Below are 22,793 nucleotides of genomic sequence, written 5' to 3'. Positions count from 1 at the left end.
AAAAGACACAAAATGACAGAAAAAACTAAATTACTTAAAAAAGACACAAAATGACCAAAAAAAGATACAAAATTACTAAAAAAAAGGCAGAAAAAAACTAAATTACTTAAAAAAAGACGCAAAATGACAGAAAAATCTGAATTACTTAAAAAAGACACAAAATGACAAAAAAAGACACAAAATTACTAAAAAAAAAGACACAAAATGACAAAAAAAGACACAAAATGACTGACAAAAACACTAAATTACTTTAAAAAAGACACAAACAGAAGCTCGACGAGTCAAACAACAGAGTGTCATCTTTCCAAAAGAGACTTTTGTGGGTTTTACTGAAAAATTACAGTACAAATGTTAACAACTTAAACGAGAACAACTTTTTATTTTACTGTTTTTTTTTAATTTTACTGGTATTCAATGCACAATAAGCAAAATCTGCATGTAAATTTTGCATAAATAATTAGTATAAAAGCAGCATCATCCTGTTAAATTAGCAGTAAAGGACGCTATAATCTACAACTTTAAAATGTATTTTTTTTTAAATTACTACAGTTTTAGGACGTAAAATGTACAAGTTGTTCTGTAAAGTTGTTTACATTTGTACTGTGTTTTTTACGGAAATATTCTGGTAACCACAGCTGACAGTTTTTTTCTTTAAAAACAACGGGACATTTTTTACAGTGTAGGTTTCATCCACAAGTGATTTGCCACATGGGCAGCTTAAAAGATAAATTACACCTCTTGTATTAGCATTGATTAATCCCCTAATAGGAATGGATTTCTCTGTGTGAGGGTGAGGGAAGGAAGAAGGCGAGCAAGTTTAATTGCATTGACTGTGTTTGCCGAAAACTGACCATTTCCGTCAATGAGAGGGAATGATGGGAGGTGTGGTAGTAAAGAGAAGTCCAATTTCCTCTAAATTTGCTCTTAAAAATATCAAAGTCACATGTCTCTTTGGGAAAGATGACGCTCTGTTGTTTGACTCGTCAAGCTTCTGTTTGTGTATTTGTGTCTTTTTTTAAAGTAATTTAGTGTTTTTTCAGTCATTTTGTGTCTTTTTTTGTCATTTTGTGTCTTTTTTAAGTAATTTAGTTTTTTCCTGCCTTTTTTGTCTTTTTTTTTTTAGTAATTTTGTATCTTTTTATTTGTCATTTTGTGTCTTTTTTAAGTAATTTAGTTTTTTTTCTGTCATTTTGTGTCTTTTTTGTAATTTTGTGTCTTTTTTTAAGTAATTTGGTTTTTTTCTGTCATTTTGTGTCTTTTTTTAGTAATTTTGTGTCTTAAGTAATTTAGTTTTTTTCTGTCATTTTGTGTCTTTTTTTTAGTAATTTTGTGTCTTTTTTTGGTCATTTTGTGTCTTTTTTAAGTAATGTAGTTTTTTTTCTGTCATTTTGTATCTTTTTTTTTAGTAATTTTGTGTCTTTTTTGTAATTTTGTATCTTTTTTTGGTCATTTTGTGTCTTTTTTAAGTAATTTAGTTTTTTTCTGTCATTTTGTGTCCCTTTTTTAGTAATTTTGTGCCTTTTTTTAGTAATTTCTTCTTTTTTGTAATTTTGTTTATTTTATTTTTTTTAGCAATTTTGTGTCTTTTTTAAGTACTTCAGTTTTTTCTGTCATTTTGTGTCTTTTTTGTAATTTTTTTTTTAAGTAATTTAGTTTTTTTCTGCCTTTTTTGTCTTTTTTTTTTAGTAATTTTTTATCTTTTTTTGGTCATTTTGTGTCTTTTTTAAAAATAATTTCGTTTTTCTCTGTCATTTTGTCTTTTTTTAGTAATTTTGTCTCTTTTTTTAAGTAATTTTTTTCCTGTCATTTCTGTAAACTTGTTTAAATTAGTACTGTATTTTTTGCAGAATTATTCTGGTAACCACAGCTGCCATGTTTTTTCTGTAAACGCAACATCATTTTTAAGAGTAAAGCCTCACCATGAAGAGCACTTGTGAATGACATATTTTTATGTACTCTGTAGTAAAGATGACTGACAGTCTCTTTATTTGCTTCTCCTTCCCACGGGACTAAGTCAAGCTATCCATCCATCTTTTCAACAGCACAGCAAATTTGTCCGTAGTTGTCGCCTGTCAAAAATGTAAATTGCCTATAATAACATTGAGACTGTCTGACATGCTGAGTCTTATGTTAACAGAATCAGAGTGAAATGAGAAGAGAGGTTTCTCTTCTCATCAGCAGGTCTGACGCTGTCCGTGGTGCTGAAACCGAGGAAACATGATACTGTAAACATTTGTCTTGTAAATGATCAGTAAAATACTGGCAGCAGGGTTTTACACTTCCTCTACTGTTACCTACTGTATTTACAGTATGTTACTGTGATAAAACCACATAGTAAATTACAGTAAAATCCTGCATTTCATTGATTTTTACAGTAGACTTAGTATGAATGTAAACAGAGAATATCACTGTCTGAAAAGCCAATTACTATGAATTAAGCGCTGTCTAAGTATCTCAAAAATAATGACTTAGTATCTCAAAATTACTTAATATCTCAAGATAATGGCTTAATATGTCAAAAAAACGACTAAGTATGTCCAAAATATGACTTAATATATCGAAAAAAAAGGACTTGGTATATCAAAATCAGAAAAAGAAACTGCAACGATGATAACAAGCTTCAGATACTCGATACTTTTAAAAATGAGTATCGTATCTGGATACGTTTTAGTACTTGCTCAAAAAAGTATCAATACTTTTGACGACCCTAGTCTTATGTTAACAGAATCAGAGTGAAATGTCCGTGGTGCTGAAACGGAGGAAACATGAAACTAATGTCATGCTGTTGGAATCTTCTTCTTTTCTTTATTGCACATTGTTTGGATGAGGATGAATTATGCAGAGTAATGATGGAAACAACCCACAACAAGTGTACTTTACCCTCTGGGGTCTGAGCCTATTTGCCCTTTATATACCTCATAATATTTACTATACTCATGATTGGTATTTGCTATTCTCAACCTTGGGGTCCCGACCCCAATTGGGGTCGCGAGATGATTTCTGGGGGTCGCCAAATCATTTTGGAAGTCAGCTCTGTCTCCACTGTGTTAAAGTATTCATGTGTTTTAGTCTTTTTGGTGATTTCATGTCTTTTTTTGGTCATTTTGTGTCTTTCTTTTGGTCATTTTGTGTCTTTTTTGGTCATTTTGTGTCATTTTTTGGTCATTTGTGGCTTTTTTTTTTTTTTTATCATTTTGTGTCTTTTTCGGTCATTTTGTGTCTTTTTGGTTGTTTTTTGTCTTTTTTTGGTAATTTTGTCTTTTTTTGGTAATTTTGTGTCTTTTTTTATCATTTTGTGGTCAATTTGTGTCATTTTGGTCATTTTGTGTCTTTTGGGTCATTTGTGTCATTTTTTTCTCATTTTGTGGTCATTTTGTGTCTTTTTCTGTCATTTTGTGTCTTTTTTTTTAGCATTTTGTGGTCAATTTGTGTCTTTTTGGTCATTTTGTGTCTTTTCTTTGGTCATTTTGTGTCTTTTTTTTGGTCATTTTATTTCATTTTTGGGTGATCTGAACTGTGCGTGTGAAACACACACACACAGACGCTTCTTGCTTTTATAGATAGATTAAATCTGATAATATTTTCACAGCAGGTTCCTTTAATACAATCTTAGAACATTGTCACGTAGAAGTGAGAAGCCAGAGTTTATAGTTGCAGATCATAAAGGTTTTAGAGGCTAAATCCCAAAGTAAAGCAGCCTGAGAGAACGTTGGGACCCAATTTGAGCCCCAGAACGCGTCCTGACCAGCTGCCAGAGAGACGAGGAGGTCTGATAAACTTACCACATACAATACATTGTTCTTGCATCGGTGGCAAGTAAATTGTATTTGGCTGCTGGCTGGTGTGAAGTTCCCACCCCGTATGTAGCGGAGCGATGTTTGCAAATATGCTGGAAAGGCCACAGACTCCAAATCACACTTTCATTTTTTTTCCAACTCAAACAGGATTTCCCTTTCTGTTTCTGTGGCATTTATTAACTATTCAGCTCAGTGGGAAATTCAATAATGTGGCCTTTAGGACCTAAATCGTATGCGTGCGGTGAAAAGAAATGTTTTAATAAAGTGCAATTTATATGCTAAAATGTCAAGTAATGCTTGTTGACACTAGAGGTGAAATCATAAGAGCAAAGTTTTAAATTGCACCATTAAATTACGAAATATCCAAATAAAAATAAATGTTGCAACAACTGAATTCTTAAGAGCAACGTGAGTTTTTAAAAAGGTCTTCTCTCCTTCATGACAAAGACATATTTTATGATTTACTCTTTGTGGTGTTTACCATCGTCTATGTCTTTGTTTTGAGATGTCTCACACACAGAATATTTCTTAAATTAAGATTATTTAATCTAGACATAAGCACGCTTAAAATAAGAAATTAAACAAGATAAATTAAAGCTGCCAGCAGTGATGAACTGGCCCGAGCAGAGTGACCTGATGATTATTAGTTTCTTACCAAGATAAAAAAAACTTTAGATTTAGAAGTGTTAGATCATTTATCTTGTTTTAAGGGTTAATTTCTTATTTTAAGAATACAACATTCTTATTTCTAGATTTAATCATCTTAATTTAATAAATCTTGTCAAGCAAAATTATCTGTCCATGCAGCAAGATCATTTCCCTCAGATTTACTGTTTTATCTTGTTTTTAGACTAAACACCTTTTTTTCCAGTGTAGATATTTATCTCTTAACCTGGGAAACAAAAACAAAACTATCTGAATGGACAGATGCCACCAGAGGAAAGCGAGAAAATATCCCCTTTAAAATGGATCTGCTTTTCCCAAAACAGACAGTAGGAGAGACAGATACTTCGAGGAGTATAATATTCACAGGGGTTCAATCCTGACCTGACAGAGGCCCCGGCAGCTCCAGAGTCAGCCTCCTCCAACCTCGGCACTCATTATTAATTAAACTTGTTGTTTAGTTTGAGGCTCCCCAGTCTGCTGCAGCTGAGAGCAGAAATATAAACCTCACACCAATTCCCTCACCAAGTCTCCGACAGGTGCAACAGGATTCATTCTGAACTGAAAACACCTCAAAACTGGAGGATTGACTGATTCAGCCCAGAAGATAGACGCTAGGGCTGCACAATTAATCAAATTTTAATCGTGATCACGATTTTGGCCGCCACGATTAACCCTTAATAGGACACTCATTGAAATACTTGCAAATTCCAAATTTCAACCCTAGAGAATATTGGAGGATATTATATACAGACAGAATGTGTAAAAAAACAACCTAAGGACCCGGGGGAGGGGGTTAATATTTTGAGAAAAAAGTTTACGAGATTAAAGTGGCAAATCTACGAGAAAAAAATGTGCAGATTTATGAGATTTAAAGTGGTGAATCTGCGAGAAAAAAGTTGCTTTTTTTCCCACTTTTTACTTTTTTCGCACAGATTTGCCACTTTAATCTAGTAAATTTGCAACTTTTTTCTCGACCCCATTTTGATATCCACCGAAGTTACCAAATATAGTTCTTTGCCTGATAAAGGGTTAAATTAACCTGATTGTCGGCGATATTTCCATTTTAAAATGCGTCTCTCCTGCAGATCTAACCAAGCACTTTCTACACCAGTAGTCCACCGACCACAAGGTGGCGGGGCCGTTTTTCTCCCCTGAAAAAAGCCTGGTTTCTGATTGGATAAAACGCGAAGCAGGATGTGACGTAGTACTCAATGCCACAACAACACGCGCCATTTGTAAAAGCCGGCGAAGCAGTGTTACCAACTTAGTGACTTTGTTGCTATATTTAGCAACTTTTCAGAACCCCTTAGTGACTATTTTTCGAAAAAGTGACTGGAGACAAATCCAGCGACTTTTTCTGGTGTTATTGGAGACTTTTGGAGACTCGTTCTTGAAGAACAAGTCGAAGCGGCACATTCCTCCTGCAGCAGTCTCTCCCAGCTGCAGAGCCAGTGGGGATGTTAACCCCTTAGCCTCCAGTCTGCAAATTGCTAATAGGCTAACCGTTAGCTCTGTAGCAGTACAGTGTGTATGTGCTAACAGGCTAACAGTTAGCTCTGTAGCAGTACAGTGTGTATGTGCTAACAGGCTAACAGTTAGCTCTGTAGCAGTACAGTGTGTATGTGCTAACAGGCTAACAGTTAGCTCTGTGGCAGTACAGTGTGTATGTGCTAACAGGCTAACAGTTAGCTCTGTAGCAGTACAGTGTGTATGTGCTAAAAGGCTAACAGTTAGCTCTGTGGCAGTACAGTGTTAATGTGCTAACAGGCTAACAGTTAGCTCTGTAGCAGTACAGTGTGTATGTGCTAACAGGCTAACAGTTAGCTCTGTAGCAGTACAGTGTGTATGTGCTAACAGGCTAACAGTTAGCTCTGTAGCAGTACAGTGTGTATGTGCTAACAGGCTAACAGTTAGCTCTGTAGCAGTACAGTGTGTATGTGCTGCTGCTGCAGGAGGTGTTCACTTAGCGATCTCTGTTTGTTTACAACAAGCGCCGGACACTAAAAACTGTTCCTGTTGTTTGTTTAAAAGTAGTGGAATAAAAATACAGATGTTTACCCTAACATGATGAATAATCTTGATTAATAATCGTTATTACAATATTGATTTTGGACATAATCGTGCCCTACTAGACGGTGTCCCTCTCGCTGCGTCTTGAGGAAAGCCATCCAACCCAGTACGAGGATCCTGGTTCTGAGTTCATTTAGATTCTCTGTGAGCTGAATGAGAACAAGCAGCCTGGCAAATTGAATTCTCACTTGTAGGAAAGGTTTTTTCTAATTATGCATGACAAATTGGTCGAAGAGAAACTAGAAAAGTCCAATTAATCAAGCTGTCCGTTTGTCTGCATTTCCATCCGTCCACATGTCTTTCCATCCATTCTTAACCCTGCTACTCATTTTAAATAAAGAACATTTTCACGTAAGGTTAATGTCTGTTTTGCTTCCCAGCACTAGTTACGTTGTAAACCTTTTCATGAAAATTAAAAACATGCATCATTTCACCTGCAGAACTCATGAGCACTGTTTGTCCACGTCTTTCTCTCTTAGTTATAGCAAACAGTCCTACAATAGTCCATTTAATAGCTGTTCTGTCATTCTTTTGGAGATATCACATGATCTTTATCAGCAGATGGAGTTGTACATATTCAACTTTTCATATTTTATGATCACTTCTCACCATGTCGGTTAAAAGCCGAGGTTCAATGTTCATTCTTGATCTTTGAAACAGGAGTTTGACAGAAATATTTCACCACACTGTCTATATAATCGCTGTTTGGATCTGAATGTTCCAGTTAAACAACTTTTCACACACAAGATCAATACACGTGTTAGAATAGAACACTTGAGTTGACTTTAGGACTTCACCCGTTGGTTTGTGAACCACCATTTTGAAGCTTAAGTTTGGCCTTTTGGCAGTCGCCATCTTGGTTTATTTTTGGAGCCAGAAGTGATCATATATGGACCAGATAGATAGTGAAATATGAAACTAGAAGATCTGAGGAATCCATTGGTACCAACCACGTCATGATATCAAACCTTTCAACTAATTGCCCAATAGCACAGCCTTAAGAGCTGCATATCACCAATGCTGGGTCTTGTTGGTTTTCTGAGAATCTACTGCACCTACTGGTACCTTGTTTACCACGTAGTAATAAAAATATACTAAAAACCTGGATTAATCTGGTTAGTCACATTGGACTGCTATTATTTTGAACACTACAGTAACAGTGAACTGAGAAGCTTATTGAATATTGTGGAAAGTCGAGTTATTGAAGAACTCGTTCTTGTTTTTTTTCTTTTTGTTTTGGTCTTGTATGTAGAGCATTTTTGCTTCATTTACTTTATTGTATTTGTTTATTGATTTGTTTGGTTTGAGGAGGAGGATAAAAACTCAGAACCTTATTTTCCGACTAAGCCTGGATAAAAATAAGAAAATAAGAAAGAAGGAAAGATAATAAGAAAATAGGAAAGAAAATAAAAAAACAAGAAATTAAGAAAATAACAAAGAAATGAAGAAAGAAAAAAATAAGACTATAAGAAAGAAAATAAGAAAGAAATTAAGAAAATAAGAAAGACATTTAGAAAATAAGAAAGAAATTAAGAAAAAGAAGAAATTAAGAAAAATTTAAAATAAAGAAAGAAAATAAGAAATTAAGAAAGAAAATAAGAAAGAAATTAAGAGAATAAGAAAATAAGAAAGAAAGAAATTAAGAAAAAGAAAGAGAGAGAAATAAAGAAAGAAAGAAAATAAGAAAGAGAGAAAGAAAAAAATTAAGAAAATAAGAGAGAAAGAAAATAAGAGAAAGGAAAATAAGAAAGAAAGAAATTAAGAAAAAGAAGAAAGAGAGAAAGAAAATAAGAAGGAAATTATGAAAAAGAAAAATAAAAATGAGAAAGAGAATCATTCTTATATCTGTGTGTCAGACTACTGTTTACCTCAGCGGTCGATGGTTCATGTATGTGTGACTGCAGCCTGACACATTCATACTGATCCCAAATATTATCCAATCACCTAAAGATTTTGCATTCATAAGCATTTATCTGTTCAGAGCACTTACCTTCACTGTTCTCTAAAATAAGAGAGAAGTGTGCAGAGAGATCTGTGCAGCCAGCAGTCATTTGTGAATAAGTGACGAGGTTACGAGAAGTTCTGTTTAAAATATCTTTTTTTTTAACTTTAGTCAAGAACAGTCCCAGCTGTGGTTTGGTTGCTATGGAGACCGGGGGGGGGGTCTCCCCCTGCTGATGTTTAGCCTCCAGCTGTCCCGCTGATCTCCTCCCTCTCTCCCTGTCTCCACCTGTCCAGGTGCAATATTTGAGGAGAACGCAGTGCGGGACGATGAGGTGTTCCAGCTCGCCGTGTCTGACCTCAGTCTGAGCGATGACATCCTGCAGAGCGAGAAGATCACACACTCTATTAAACTCATCGAGCCCAACAACCCGTTCCAGGCGGTGCAGGAAGGTAAGAGCTGCACATAGATTCCTCTGTCTGTGTGTGTGTGTGTGTGTGTGTGTGTGTGTGTGTTGCTCTCTGTTTGGACTGCAGTGCTTTTTGCAGATTTTGCAGGTTTGTTGTTGCTGGTATGTGCACACTGCAAAAACTGTGTGTCTAAAAACAGTAAATCTGAGGGAAATGATCTTGCTGCATGGACAGATAATTTACCTTGACAAGATTTATTAAATTAAGATTATTATTTATCTAGGAATAAGCATGTTGAATGCTTGAAATAAGGAATTAACTCTTAAAACATGATACATTATCTAACACTTTTAAATCTAAAGTTTTTTTTTTTTATCTTGGTAAGAAACTAATAATCATCAGGTCACTCTGCTCGGGCCAGTTCATCACTGCTGGCAGCTTTGATTTAATGTCTTTTGCACATTTTTTTGTCTTTTTGGGTCATTTTGTGACCAAAAGAAGATGTAAAAAGACACAAAATGACCCAAAAAAGACACAAAAAGATGTAAAATGACCAAAAAAGAAACAAAAAAAGTAAAAAGACATAAAAAGACAAAAACCAAAAAAGACACAAAAAGGTTTTATTTTTTTCTTGTTAAGAAACAAATAATTTGCTCGATGATTATTAAATCTAAAAATAAGATTTTTAAGCATAAGCATGTTGAACACTTAAAATGAGAAATTAACTCTTAAAACATGATACATTATCTAACACTTTTAAATCTAGTAAGTTTTTTTTTTCTATCTTGGTAAGAAACTAATAATTGTCAGGTCACTCTGCTCGGGCCAGTTCATCACTGCTGGCAGCTTTCATTTAATGTCTTTTGCACATTTTTTGTCTTTTTGGGTCATTTTGTGACAGAAAGAAGATACAAAATGACAAAAAAAAGACAAAAAAAGACAAAAAAGACACAAAGAGACGTAAAATGACCAAAAAAGAAACAAAAAAAAGTAAAATGACCAAAAAAAGGACATAAAAAGACAAAAAACACCAAAAAAGACATTTTTTTTTATCTTGGTAAGAAACAAATAATTGGCTTGATGATTATTAAATCTAAAAATAAGATTTTTTGTTTTTATTTGTATACATGCATATTTTATTTTGTGCGGGCAGTACATTTTACATCTTACATTTTAATTTATTTTATTTTATCCTATTTTAATGTATTTTATCTTATTGTATTTTACTGTTCTATTGTTTTCTACATCTCTTTGTATTGTGTTATCTATTTATTGTTTGTGCAGCACTTTGGAAACCTTGTGTTTGCTAAAATTGTGCTCTATAAATAAAGTGGATTGGATTAAATATAAAAATAAGCATGTTGAACACTTAAAATAAGAAATTAACTCTTAAAACAAGATAAATTAAAGCTGCAAAGCGATGAACAGCACTGCAAATTATTTGTTTCTCACCAATCTAAAAAAGCTTAAGATTTAAAAAGTGTTAGATAATAATTTATCTGGTTTTAAGAGTTAATTTCTTATTTTTTAAGTGTTCAACATGCTTATTTCTAGATTTAAGAATCTTAATTTAAGAAATCTTGTCAAGGTAAATTATCTGTCCATGCAGCGAGATCATTTCCCTCAGATTTACTGTTTTTATCTTGTTTTCAGACACCTTTCCTGCAGTGTTTGTGTCTGTTTCCCTAGCTTGGGGTTGCTAATCTTCAGGTTCTGCTGGTTGTGTCTCCTGGTGAAGCTTCCTCTCCGTTAATGACCGAGCTATCGACCTCCTAAATGCTGTTTTAAATCCCGGCTGCTGCCTGCGTCTCTCCGAGGACGCTGCTGGTCTTTGATGCTTCTTTCCTCTGTCTTATCGTTTCCTCTGAGACTCATTCTCTCTATCTCACTCTCTCTATCGCTCTCTTCTCTCTGGTTCTCTCTGGTTCTTGTGTGCAGAAGGAGCTAGAGCAGGGGTCTCAAACTGACGATATTTTGTGGCCCCCACCTTGATATGAAAGTTTAATGTGAGTTTTATATGAATGTCTCTTTACCGTGTTGTGTGCGGAAGGTCCCTTTATTGCTTGTTTCACTTGTTTCTATGACGACGTTAACGAAAAGAAAGGCAGCTGCTACCGGAGCGTTTATTATCTGCCGAGTTGTTGTTACCGCAAGAAGTGGAAATGTTATGGAATGTCATTTTGTGTCTTTTTTTGGTAATTTGAGTTCTTAAAAAAAAAAAATCTGTCTTTCTTTTTTTTTTTGTAATTTTGTTCTAATTTTTTTTGTCTTTTTCTAATACTTTTGTGTCTTTTTTTATTGTAATTTTTTGTCTTTTTTCTAATAATTTTATGTCTGTTTTAGCAATTTTGTGTCTTTTTTTAAATAATTTTGTCTTTTTTTTAGTAATTTTGTGTCCTTTTTTGGTATTTTTTTTGTCTTTTTTAGTAATTTTGTGTCTTTTTCTAATAATTCTGTCTTTTTTTAGTAATTTTGTGTCTTTTCTAATAATTTTGTGACTTTTTTAACAATTTTGTGTCTTTTACTAATAATTTTGTGTCTTTTTTAAGTAATTTTGTGACTTTTTTTTGTAATTTTGCCTCTTTTTTAAAAAATAATTTTGTTTCTTTTTCTAATAATTTTGTCTTTTTTGTAATTTTGTCTTTTTTTAGTCATTTTGTCTCTTTTTTTTAAGTAATTTTATGTCTTTTTTTGGTCATTTTGGTCCTTCCCCCAGCGGCCCCCAGGTTAATTAGAGTGTGAGACCCCTGGTTTAGAGTGGAGCACTGAGTCGTGCTGCTTTGAGAGCAGCTGTGATGTTTTTCCTTGTAATTGCAGATTTCGAGGCTTGTGGAGCCTCTTAGCTCTGAAAAGAGCCAATCAGTGTTTATGCTCCACAAAAAAGATGATGATGATCATAATGATGATGAAGATAAAGTCTGTGCTGGATGATTGTTTGTCTCCACATAATGAAGCTGAAGATGATTGTGGTGACGATATATTTATATGTCTGATATTGATAATGATGCTGATGAATGTGAAGATGATGCTGATGCTGATTGTTGAAGCTGAAGATGATTAATGTGACAATGAAGTCACTAATATTTACCATGATGACAATTAAAACATGTTGAGATGAAGATGATGATGCTGATGAAGACTGTGAATGTGCTGATGAAGATGAAGGCTTTGTTGTTGATGATGTCGATGCTGCGGATGACAATGTTATAAATAATTGGGTATAAGATGACGTGATAATTAGTAATAATTAATAGAAAATAGAGGAAAGATGACATCAGGATTCTTTGAAACGTTTAAATAGTTCAGAATATTGTTTCAAAAAAAGAGAAAGTCAATAGAAAATCTTCATTTTCTTCAATGTCCATGTCTATTGAACTCATTTTCACTTTATTTTTGATAATATTATCATATTTTGACACATGCAACTTGCTACAACAAATCCCAGTTATGTTTTATGGATTTCTGCAGAGCTCTTGTTGTCTTTTTTTTTCAGTAAACAGCGTAACAAAGTAGAAATACTTTGTTACCTTACTTTAGTAGAAATTTTGGGTATTTATACTTTACTGGAGCAATTATTTTTCGGCTGACTTTTTACTTCTACCCTGTACTTTCTACTCCTTACATTCTAAAAATAGCCTTGTTACTCCAATATAATTTCAGCTTGTTTTCATAACGGATCATAACGGACCGCTGGGCAAATAAACAACCTGATCTTCTTTCTAACGTCTTAGTGTCCTTGTTCTATTCTGTGTTTTTTCTATTGTTGTTTTTATTTGTTGTACCTCAGTATTTATTCTATTGTATTTTATTGTAGTTAAATACCGGACTGCTGTGAGAAGCTAGCTATCTAGCTAGGTAGCTAGCTAGCTAGCTATTTATATATCTATCTAATTCTATCTATCTATCTATCTATCTATCTATCTATCTATCTATCTATCTATCTATCTATCTATCTATCTATCTATCTATCTATCTATCTATCTATCTATCTATCTATCTATCTATCTATCTATCTATCTATCTATCTATCTATCTATCTATCTATCTATCTATTTCTATATATATCTATCTATCTATTTCTATATATATCTATCTATCTATTTCTATATATATCTATCTATCTATATCTAATTCTATATCTATCTATCTATATCTAATTCTATATCTATCTATCTATATCTAATTCTATATCTATCTATCTATATCTAATTCTATATCTATCTATCTATATCTAATTCTATATCTATCTATCTCTAATTATATATCTAATTCTATATCTATCTATCTCTAATTATATATCTAATTCTATATCTATCTATCTCTAATTATATATCTAATTCTATATCTATCTATCTATCTATCTATCTATAGATATATATTTATCTATCTATCTATCTATCTATAGATATATATTTATCTATCTATCTATATATAGATATATATAGATATATATTTATATATATATCTATATATCTATATATCTATATATATATATATATATATATATATATATATTGATATATATATATATATATATATATATATATATATATATATCTATATATCTATATATATATATCTATATAATTATATTACACTTCCGTATACCATCGTTTTTATTGCACAATCCCTTTATGAATCTCTCTCTTACACACTATCTTACACTATTTAATCATTTAATGGAGATATAAAGGACAGTTTGTATCTATTTAACTTGCAGTTTGGAACCTTATACCTTTTGTCCTGAAGGCAACAACCCATACTGGCTGGAGAGAAAATTATTTGGATCAACAGAATTTTTTTTTTGGGATAACGATTATTTTTCCCTCCCGTCCAATCAGATTCTGCAGTTGTGCTTTTTTTTTGTTGTTGTTGTTCATGTGTGGGTTTAATTTGAAAACCTCACGTCTCAGAATCACCTCCCAGGATCGGATGTTTTTCCTCACTTCAAATCAATGTCGGTCATCCTGGCAAACACCTTCACAATTAATTGGTTATTTACTTCAGAAAGCCCAGCTGCCACTGTAATTATGTTTCTGGGAGAAGTCAAGAGACAAGGTGAGGTACAAGTACATGCAACTGAGAGAAAATGTCAAATTAAAGCTAAAAAAGCACCATCGGTTTGGATCACATGCATATTTATTTGTAAGTACTTCAGACGATTGAGGAAATATATTTGTGTTGTAAAATTCTCAGGCTGCAAAGGTGTATCTGTAACAAGCAGGAAGCTCATTTAAATGATAATTCATCAACGCTCTAAAATAATGGCCCTTATTTTAAGAGGGGGTCAACTTGCATCTTGGCTCTTGGTATTTTTATAGTAATTTTTTGCCTTTTTTCTAATAATTTTGTGTCTGTTTTTGGTAACTTTGTGTCTTTTTCTAATAATTGTGTCTTTTTTTTTCGTAACTTTGTGTCTTTTTCTAATAATTTTGTGTCTTTTTTTAGTAATTTTATGGTTTTTTTTGTAATTTTGTGTCCTTTTTCTAATAATTTTGTCTTTTTTTTTGTAATTGTGTGTCCTTTTTTTGCAATTTTTTTGTCTTTTTTTGTAATTTTGTGTCTTTTTTTAGATAGTTTTGCGTCTTTTTTAGTAATTTTGTGTATTTTTTGGGTCATGTTGTCTTTTTTAACTAATTTAGTGTTTTTCAGTCATTTTGTGTTTTTTTTTAATAGTAAATTTGCGTCTTTTTTAGTAATTTTGTGTTTTTTTTGGGTCATGTTCTGTCTTTTTTTTATTTGTAATTTTGTGTCTAACAATTTGCCGACGATCCGACTGTATTTGAATAGCTCCGGAACGGAGGATTGTATCAACTTACTGTAAAAAGCGGTCGCTTCATCGGGTTTTCAGCTTTCAAAAGAAATATTTGTTGTCATTGTTCGCCTTCCAGAGGTTTTATAATCCGACATGGAACAACAGTGTTTTCGGGGAGTTTCATCCAAATCATATTGATCCGTTTCTTTGCATAATAATCCATATTTCCGCAATAAAACGATGTTGTTTTGGTGCTTGCTGCTAACTGGTAGCCACAGGATGTCCCAGCATGCTACAATAATAAATACCAGGAAATACCAAGGATATGACTGTCATTAACTTGCATTGTAGCAAAATCTGTGTCAGTTTCACGGAAATTTGAGTGATTCCGTGGCTATTCATTTATCTTTGTCTCTGAAAAAACAATTAAAATAACTTTCTGAAGCTCTCTCTTGATTTTCTACTGGAGACTGGAGTCTTTTTTTTGGTCATTTTACGTCCTTTATTGGTAATTTTATGCATTTCCTTGTTATTTTGTGTCTCTTTTGATCATTTTTTGTCTCTTTTTGGTCATTTTTGTGTCTTTTTGATCGTTTTATGTATTTCCTTGTTATTTTATGTCTTTTGTGTCTTTTTTTTGGGTCATTTTTGTGTCTTTTTGGTCAATTTGTGTCTTTTGTGTGTCTTTTTGTGTTGTTTTTTTTTTGGTCATTTTGTGTCTTTTTGGTTGTTTTATGTATTTCCTTAGTATTTTATGTCCGTTTTTGGTCATTTTGTGTCTTTTTCGTCATGCATAATATTGTGCAACCTTCTAAGCAAACTTAACTGTAGCCTGTTTGTTGTGCTCCAAAACTAGCTGATGAAACATTTCTTCCGTGTCAGTTTCACGGAAATTTGAGTGATTCCATGACTATTCCACGGATTTTGAGTTAAGCAAATCCGTGGCTATTTTACGGATTCCTGTGAGACCAGGTTGAAAAACACGTATAATTTGGACATTTCTAGAAACGTGCATGTCCACGTTATATATGTGATGGTTTATGTCGCGTTGGGGCATTTGGAAGGGAAATAATGTGGATTTAAGCTTTAAAACCAACACAGAGCCTTGGCCATCAGCCACTAGAGCCTGTCAGCGGCGTCTCTGAGGGCCGAGGATCATGGGAGCTGTGAGAAAAGGTCGGGGCCAGCCATCATCGAGACACACTCAGAAAGTCATCTAACTAACCTTACAGCAGGATTTATTGATCACAGTATTCATTTCTCTCTTACTGTCTGCATCTCTCTCACCTCTTCTCCTTTAGTCTCCCAATCTGTTAGCCGTTACCGGTCAATTCTTTCATTTCCCATAAATACAGTACATCCCAAACAATTAGAATATCGTGAAAAAGTTCAATATTTGTTGTCAGTCATTTCAGAAAGTGAAACTCTTACGTTATGTAGATTCATTAGGCGTAGAGTGAAATATTTCAAGCCTGTATTTCTTGTAATTCTTCTTGTAAACAGCCATCTAGCAGGACATTTCACAATAGGTTGCACAATATTATGCATGACCAAAAAGACACAAAAAAGACACAAAATGACCAAAAAGAGACAAAAAAGACAAAAAAAAAAAGACAAAAAAGACACACAAAAGATACAAATTGACCAAAGAGACACAAAAATGACCAAAAAGACACAAAAATGACCAAAAAAAGACACAAAAATGACAAAAAAAGGACACAAAATGACCAAAAAGAGACATATAATTACCAAAAGAGACACAAAATACCAAGGAAATACATAAAATTACCAATAAAGGACATAAAATGACCAAAAAAAAGACACAAATTTACAAGAAAAATAGGCTTGAAATATTTCACTCTATGCGTAATGAATCTATATAAGGTATGAGTGTCAATTTCTGAGATAATTGACCAAAAATATTGAACTTTTTCCCATATTCTAATCTTTTGAGATGTACCTGTCTGTTTCTCCTTTCAACTTTCTATACCAACTTTCCATTCACTTATTTTATGCACGTGCTGTAGTATTCCATTAAAAAACTGAATCAAAACCTAATAAACTTCCTCAGTTGCGTGAAAAATTGCGCCCTTGAGGTTGTTTTTGTGTTTGGTGAAAGAGTTGATGCACTAAATGGGAAATGGGAACCCCTTTGCATGTCTGATCAGCTGTTTCTGTTCTCGGCATCTTCCAGAATATCATATTCATTTATCTTTGTCTCTGATAGAACAATTAAAATAACTTTCCAAAGCTCTCTCTCCATTTTCTACTGGAGACTGGAGAGTCTTTTTTTTTGGTCATTTTACGTCCTTTATTGGTAATTTCATGCATTTCCTTGGTATTTTGTGTCTCTTTTGATAACTTTCTGTCTCTTTTTGGTCATTTTGTGTCTTTTTTTTTTTTTGTCATTTGTGTGTTTTTTGGTCGTTTTATGTATTTCTTGGTATTTTATGTCTCTTTTTGGTCTTTTTGTGTGTCTTTTTGGTCTTTTCGTGTCTTTTTTTTGGTCATTTTTGTGTCTTGTGTGTCTTTTTGGTTATTTTGTGTCTTTTTTTGGTCATTTTATGTCCTTTATTCGTAATTTTATGCATTTCCTTGGTATTTTGTGTCTCTTTTGATAATTTTCTGTCTCTTTTTGGTCATTTTGTGTCTTTTTTTTGGTCATTTTTGTGACTTTTTGGTCATTTTGTGTCTTTTGTGTGTCTTTTTGGTCTTTTTGTCTTTTTTTGGCGTTTGTGTGTCTTTTTGGTCGTTTTATGTATTTCTTGGTATTTTATGTCTCTTTTTGGTCTTTTTGTGTGTCTTTTTGGTCTTTTTGTGTCTTTTTTTGGTCATTTTTGTGTCTTGTGTGTCTTTTTGGTTATTTTGTGTCTTTTTTTTGGTCATTTCATGACCTTTATTGGTAATTTTATGCATTTCCTTGGTATTTTGTGTCTCTTTTGATAATTTTATGTCTCTTTTTGGTCTTTTTGTGTCTTTTTTTTTGGTAATTTTGTGTCTTTTTGGTTGTTTTATGTATTTCCTTAGTATTTTATGTCAGTTTTTGGTCATTTTGTGTCTTTTTTGTGTCTTTTTGGTCATGCATAATATTGTGCAACCTTCTAACCAAACTAAACTGTATCCTGCTTGTTGTGCTCCAAAACCAGTTGATGAAACATTTCTAAAGTTTGTTTAGTATTTACTTGACGGTTGAATAGAAACACAGTTTATGTGTCTTTTATTTCAAAAAGCAGAATTTTCTGCACATGACACAATCATCTGCAAACCTAATCAACCACAAAATGAGATGTGCCTGGATCAGGGCGGATTACCACGTCAGCCAAAAACCTTCCAGTGACAAAAACTCTGTAAGGACAGAAATGAGAGCGGAGAGCAGCTGGAACAGGAAATGGAATTAGATGACGTCTGTGTCGTCTGAAGCAAAGAACAGCAGGCTTCACACCTGGTTAACATGGATCACACTCACACAATAAACAGAGCTGTGTGTGTGTGTGTGTGTGTGTGTGTGTGACCCAACTCAACCTTTTAATCAGCATCCCTTAAAACCATCCCTTCCTCTATCTAGTTATCTGGATATTACACTGTAAAACATGTTTGACTTTAACTTTTGCTGTCAGAAACTGTAGGAAACACACATTTTTACTGAGAAAATATACAATTTTCATGTAACTTTTATACAAAACAAGTGTGTGTATGACACTGGACCTCACAAGTACTGTACATTAGAAAAAAAAAAAAAACTGGCAGGGAGACAAAAGTTTGAAATTGTTAAATTGAAGTGATTTTTGTGATTGGGATTTTTTTTATGTTACCTGATTTTTTTTACAACATTGTAGAACCACTGGAAAGGGTGGATCCCATAAATGAGTAAAAAAAACGGGTGGGCCCCTCATGGAGCAAAGACGGGTATAAGTGTGTGTGTGTGTGTGTGGGACCAAACTCCATAACCTTTTAATCAGCATCCCTTAAAACCATACCTCTCTCTATCTATCATCTATCTATGTAGATATTACACTGTAAAACACTGTCAAATTACATGACCAAAAAAGATATAAAATTACGCCAAAAAATATGTAATTTTTGTGTCTTTTTGGTCGTTTTATGTATTTCCTTGGTATTTTATGGTTTTTTTTTGGTAACTTTGTGTCTTATTTTTGGTCATTTTTGTGTCTTTTGTGTGTCTTTTTGGTCGTTTTATGTATTTCCTTGGTATTTTATGGGTTTTTTGGTCATTTTACGTCCTTTATTGGTAATTTTATGTATTTCCTTGGTATTTTATGTCTCTTTTTGGTCATTTTGTGTCTTTTTTTGGTCATTTTAGGTCCTTTATTGGTAATTTTATGTATTTCCTTGGTATTTTGTGTCTCTTTTGATAATTTTCTGTCTCTTTTTTGTCATTTTGTGTCTCTTTTTGGTCATTTTGTGTCTTTTTTTGGTCATTTTGTGTCTTTTTTGTGTCTTTTTGGTCATGCATAATACTGCTCACCCACAACTAAACCAAACGTCCAGAACATTCCTGCCCTGGGGACACAGTAGCTGCTGAAGTCTTTCACAGGTTGATGCTGCTGCTCTACTGGCATGCAGCCTTTTACAAACAGCAATGCGATCTCTAAAAGAGTCATTTACATACAACCAAAGGTTTCCCCGCACGCCCGACTTCCATCCGTCTGCTGCTCGCAGAGAGCTCATCTCACAGCACAGCCTGCGTCTCCCACTCTTTTGTCATAATAGAGGCTGTTTATTCAGATAGGAGCGGCTCTTCATCCACACAGGCAGACATGCGACACTTTAATGCCATCGACAAACGAAGCCTCCGAAGGAGAATCTCTCTGAAACCATCTGTCAACCCAATCCGCTCGGATTACATGCCTCGAGTTTTCAACAAAGAGGCTAAGACAGAGCGCTGTTTCTCTCCCAACTCTAATCCTTTTAACACGTATCAGCTGTAATTTTTCAATAAAGACGTGGCGGCGTTATTATCCCGTGTTTGTTTTCCCCGTGCTGAGGGTACAGTTCGGTTCAAACGGCCTGGGCTCCCTGACCCGCCGCTCCGTTAATGCACATATAATCTGATGAACTTCCCCAACGCTGCTCACTAATTCTTTAATTGGCTTTTCAATTCAAACAAATTAGGCTAATTGTCTTATTATGATCCTGTCCAGCTCAGCTCAATGACTGTATAATTAGAGGAGAAATGACTGGCGACGGAGTGTGATGTTCATCCTTTTTACTTTCTCTCCTTCCCATCCTTCATCTCCTTGTTTTCTTTAAAACTCCTCTTTCTTTTCTTTCTTTCACTAATCTCTCCATTTTCTTAATTGCGTTCAATCTAGTTTGTTTTTGCTTTTCTCTGCATCTCATTTTCTCTCGACTCTCTACTAATTTTCTTATGATTTTTGTAATTTTCTGTTTCCTTCGTCGCTTCTTTTTATTTCTTTTGTTCCTGCTGTCTTTGTTTGCATTAGTTGATTTCCTTTCTCTATGCTGTCTTCATCATTGTGTGTGTGTGTGTGTGTGTGTGTATATGTATGTATGTATGTATATATATATATATATATATATATATATATATATATACTATGATGACTCTTTTACACATTGTATATTTTTCCTAATCTATACATTTTATAGTAATATGGTAAAATGTGTGTAAAGTCACACATCAAAAAATCTTCATAAAAAAATCACTGAAAATCTTATATCACGTCTGTATCAAGTCTGGTCCTCACTATGATTGGAGTACAAGTACACACACACACACACACACACACACACACACACACACACACACACACATTGATAGTCATAGATGATTACATTTGTTCAAATTTTTCAGCATTTATCTGAGCTTCTGCCAGAGAAATGACAGTTAAGTTATAATGCTGCTAAATGCTCAGAAACTCAACATGGTCTGTGTGTCTGTGTGTACTTGTACTCCAATCATAGTGAGGACCAGAAATAGTTATTAACTAACTCAAACAGGCCTTTAAAGAAAAAAATGTCCTCAGTTTGCAGGTTAAAGTCATGGTCCTCACTCTGTAGGAAGTACGAGAATACACAAACACTCATTCTTGTCCTTCTATCTTTTTGAGGACACATCATTAATGTAATGAATTTGTAGCCCCTGACCCTAAACCTAAACCTAAATGAAACCAAATCCTAACCCTCAAACATTTTGTCCTCAGTTAGTTAAGAACCTATTCTGGCACACACACACACACACACACTGATAGTCATAGATGATTACATTTGTTCAATTTTTTCAGCATTTATCTGAGCTTCTGCCAGAGAAATGACAGTTAAGTTATAATGCTGCTAAATGCTCAGCAACTCAACATGATCTGTGTGTGTGTGTGTCATCTGTGTGTGTGTGTTTGTGTGTGTTTGTTTCCTGCCTGTCTGCATTTATTTGACTGACAGCTCCTGCTGGTGGATCCCAGCAGACAAATTGGCCTCACCTGTCCCAGCGCGGCAGCTTCACACTCAGCCAGCTCTGATCAGCATCACACGAGTTTGAGGCCTTTTTTCAAACACGTGCTGACTCGGCTCGACTCGTCGGCTCAGTGCGACGTGGATTAGCCTCTCCGCTACAGCAGAGCTACCTGCCTGAAGGTGTGTCTTTAAGTCATGAAGCCAGTAGCAGCAGCAGGCTGATGCTCGGCTATGGCTGGAAACCCAGTAAACAAACACATAAAAGCTTCCTGAGTGTTTTTCTGTCACACTGACTCAATAAAACTTCCTCCATTACACTTCCCTTCCTGCAGTATTACTTGACTTGTTTTTATTGGAGAAAATAGCCACTAACAAAGTGCCTCTAATTCAGTGATAAACACATTTGACTCTCGATAAAATCTTCACCAGAAATGCCCTGCGTTATTTTGTTATTTAACCCTTTGATGAACAACATATAAACACCTTCTAATGCACAACATGGGTCAAAAATGACCTTGTGCATTAGAAGCGTAGTGATACAAAAAGTGATCCACTAAATCAACAATTTGAGTATATGCGTAACTATGTTTGTCTTATTTTGAAGGTTTAACTTTAAAAGAATTGTTAGAACCACCAGATTACATTGGAAAAAAATCACATATTTTAACACGTGAGACTTATTAGAGCCACCAAATAATAATTTCCATTGGAAAAACACCAATTTAACAAAATAGGATAGTTAATATTTGTGTCTTCTTTGTCAGGTTTTAAATTGATGACAACATATAAACACCTTCTAATGCACAACATGGGTCAAAAATGACCCGCATTCATTCCCCATGTTATTTCATGCTCGCTGTGTGTCTGAATATCTTTTAAAAAAATAGTTTTTGTATTATTACATCAAGTTTACACACATGAGTCAATAATAACCTTGCGCAATAGAAGCTAATTGATACAAAAAGTGATTCACTAAATCAACAATTTGAGTATATGTGTAACTATGTTTGTCTTATTTTGAAGGTTTAACTTTAAAAGAGTTGTTAGAACCACCAGATTACTTTGGAAAAAAATCACATATTTTAACATGTGAGACTTATTAGAGCCACCAAATAATAATTTCCATTGGAAAAAACACCAATTTACCAAAATAGGATAGTTAATATTTGTGTCTTCTTTGTCAGGTTTTAAATTGGTGACAACATATAAACACCTTCTAATGCACAACATGGGTCAAAACTGACCTTGTGCCCTAGAAGCGTAGTGATACAAAAAGTGATACACTAAATTAACAATTCAAAATAAGAGCACATGGATCCACCACAGAATGTACAAGAAGACTGACAAGAAGACAAAATATGACGCCTTAAATAAAACATAGAAGAACCCTTATTATCCTTTACAATAATTCATTAAAAAAATGCAATGATTAAGATGGAATAGTGGCATTAGAATGTGCGAGAGGCACAAAACAACTATGTTTGTCTTATTTTGAAGGTTTAACTTTAAAAGAGTTGTTAGAACCACCAGATTACATTGGAAAAATCACATATTTTAACATGTGAGACTTATTAGAGCCACCAAATAATAATTTCCATTGGAAAAAACACCAATTTACCAAAATAGGATAGTTAATATTTGTGTCTTCTTTGTCAGGTTTTAAATTGGTGACAACATATAAACACCTTCTAATGCACAACATGGGTCAAAAATGACCTCGT

At 33.8% G+C, this 22,793-nt stretch overlaps 1 protein-coding gene across 2 annotated transcripts in view; it reads left to right on the top strand.

Moving 5' to 3' along the window:
* Positions 1 to 22,793, top strand: part of LOC131959051 (glutamate receptor ionotropic, delta-1-like) — a 784,279-nt gene that overhangs the window by 20,607 nt on the left and 740,879 nt on the right. For both annotated transcript variants that reach the window (XM_059324148.1, XM_059324147.1), the window contains exon 2: positions 8,772 to 8,927. In XM_059324148.1, the coding sequence (XP_059180131.1) occupies positions 8,772 to 8,927 (156 nt within the window). The remainder of the gene's footprint in view (positions 1 to 8,771; positions 8,928 to 22,793) is intronic.

The sequence above is a fragment of the Centropristis striata genome, chromosome 21 (assembly GCF_030273125.1).
Source record: "Centropristis striata isolate RG_2023a ecotype Rhode Island chromosome 21, C.striata_1.0, whole genome shotgun sequence".
Taxonomy (NCBI): domain Eukaryota; kingdom Metazoa; phylum Chordata; class Actinopteri; order Perciformes; family Serranidae; genus Centropristis; species Centropristis striata.
The sequence above is the reverse complement of the archived record's forward strand: the minus strand, read 5'-3'. Positions and strand labels throughout refer to the sequence as shown.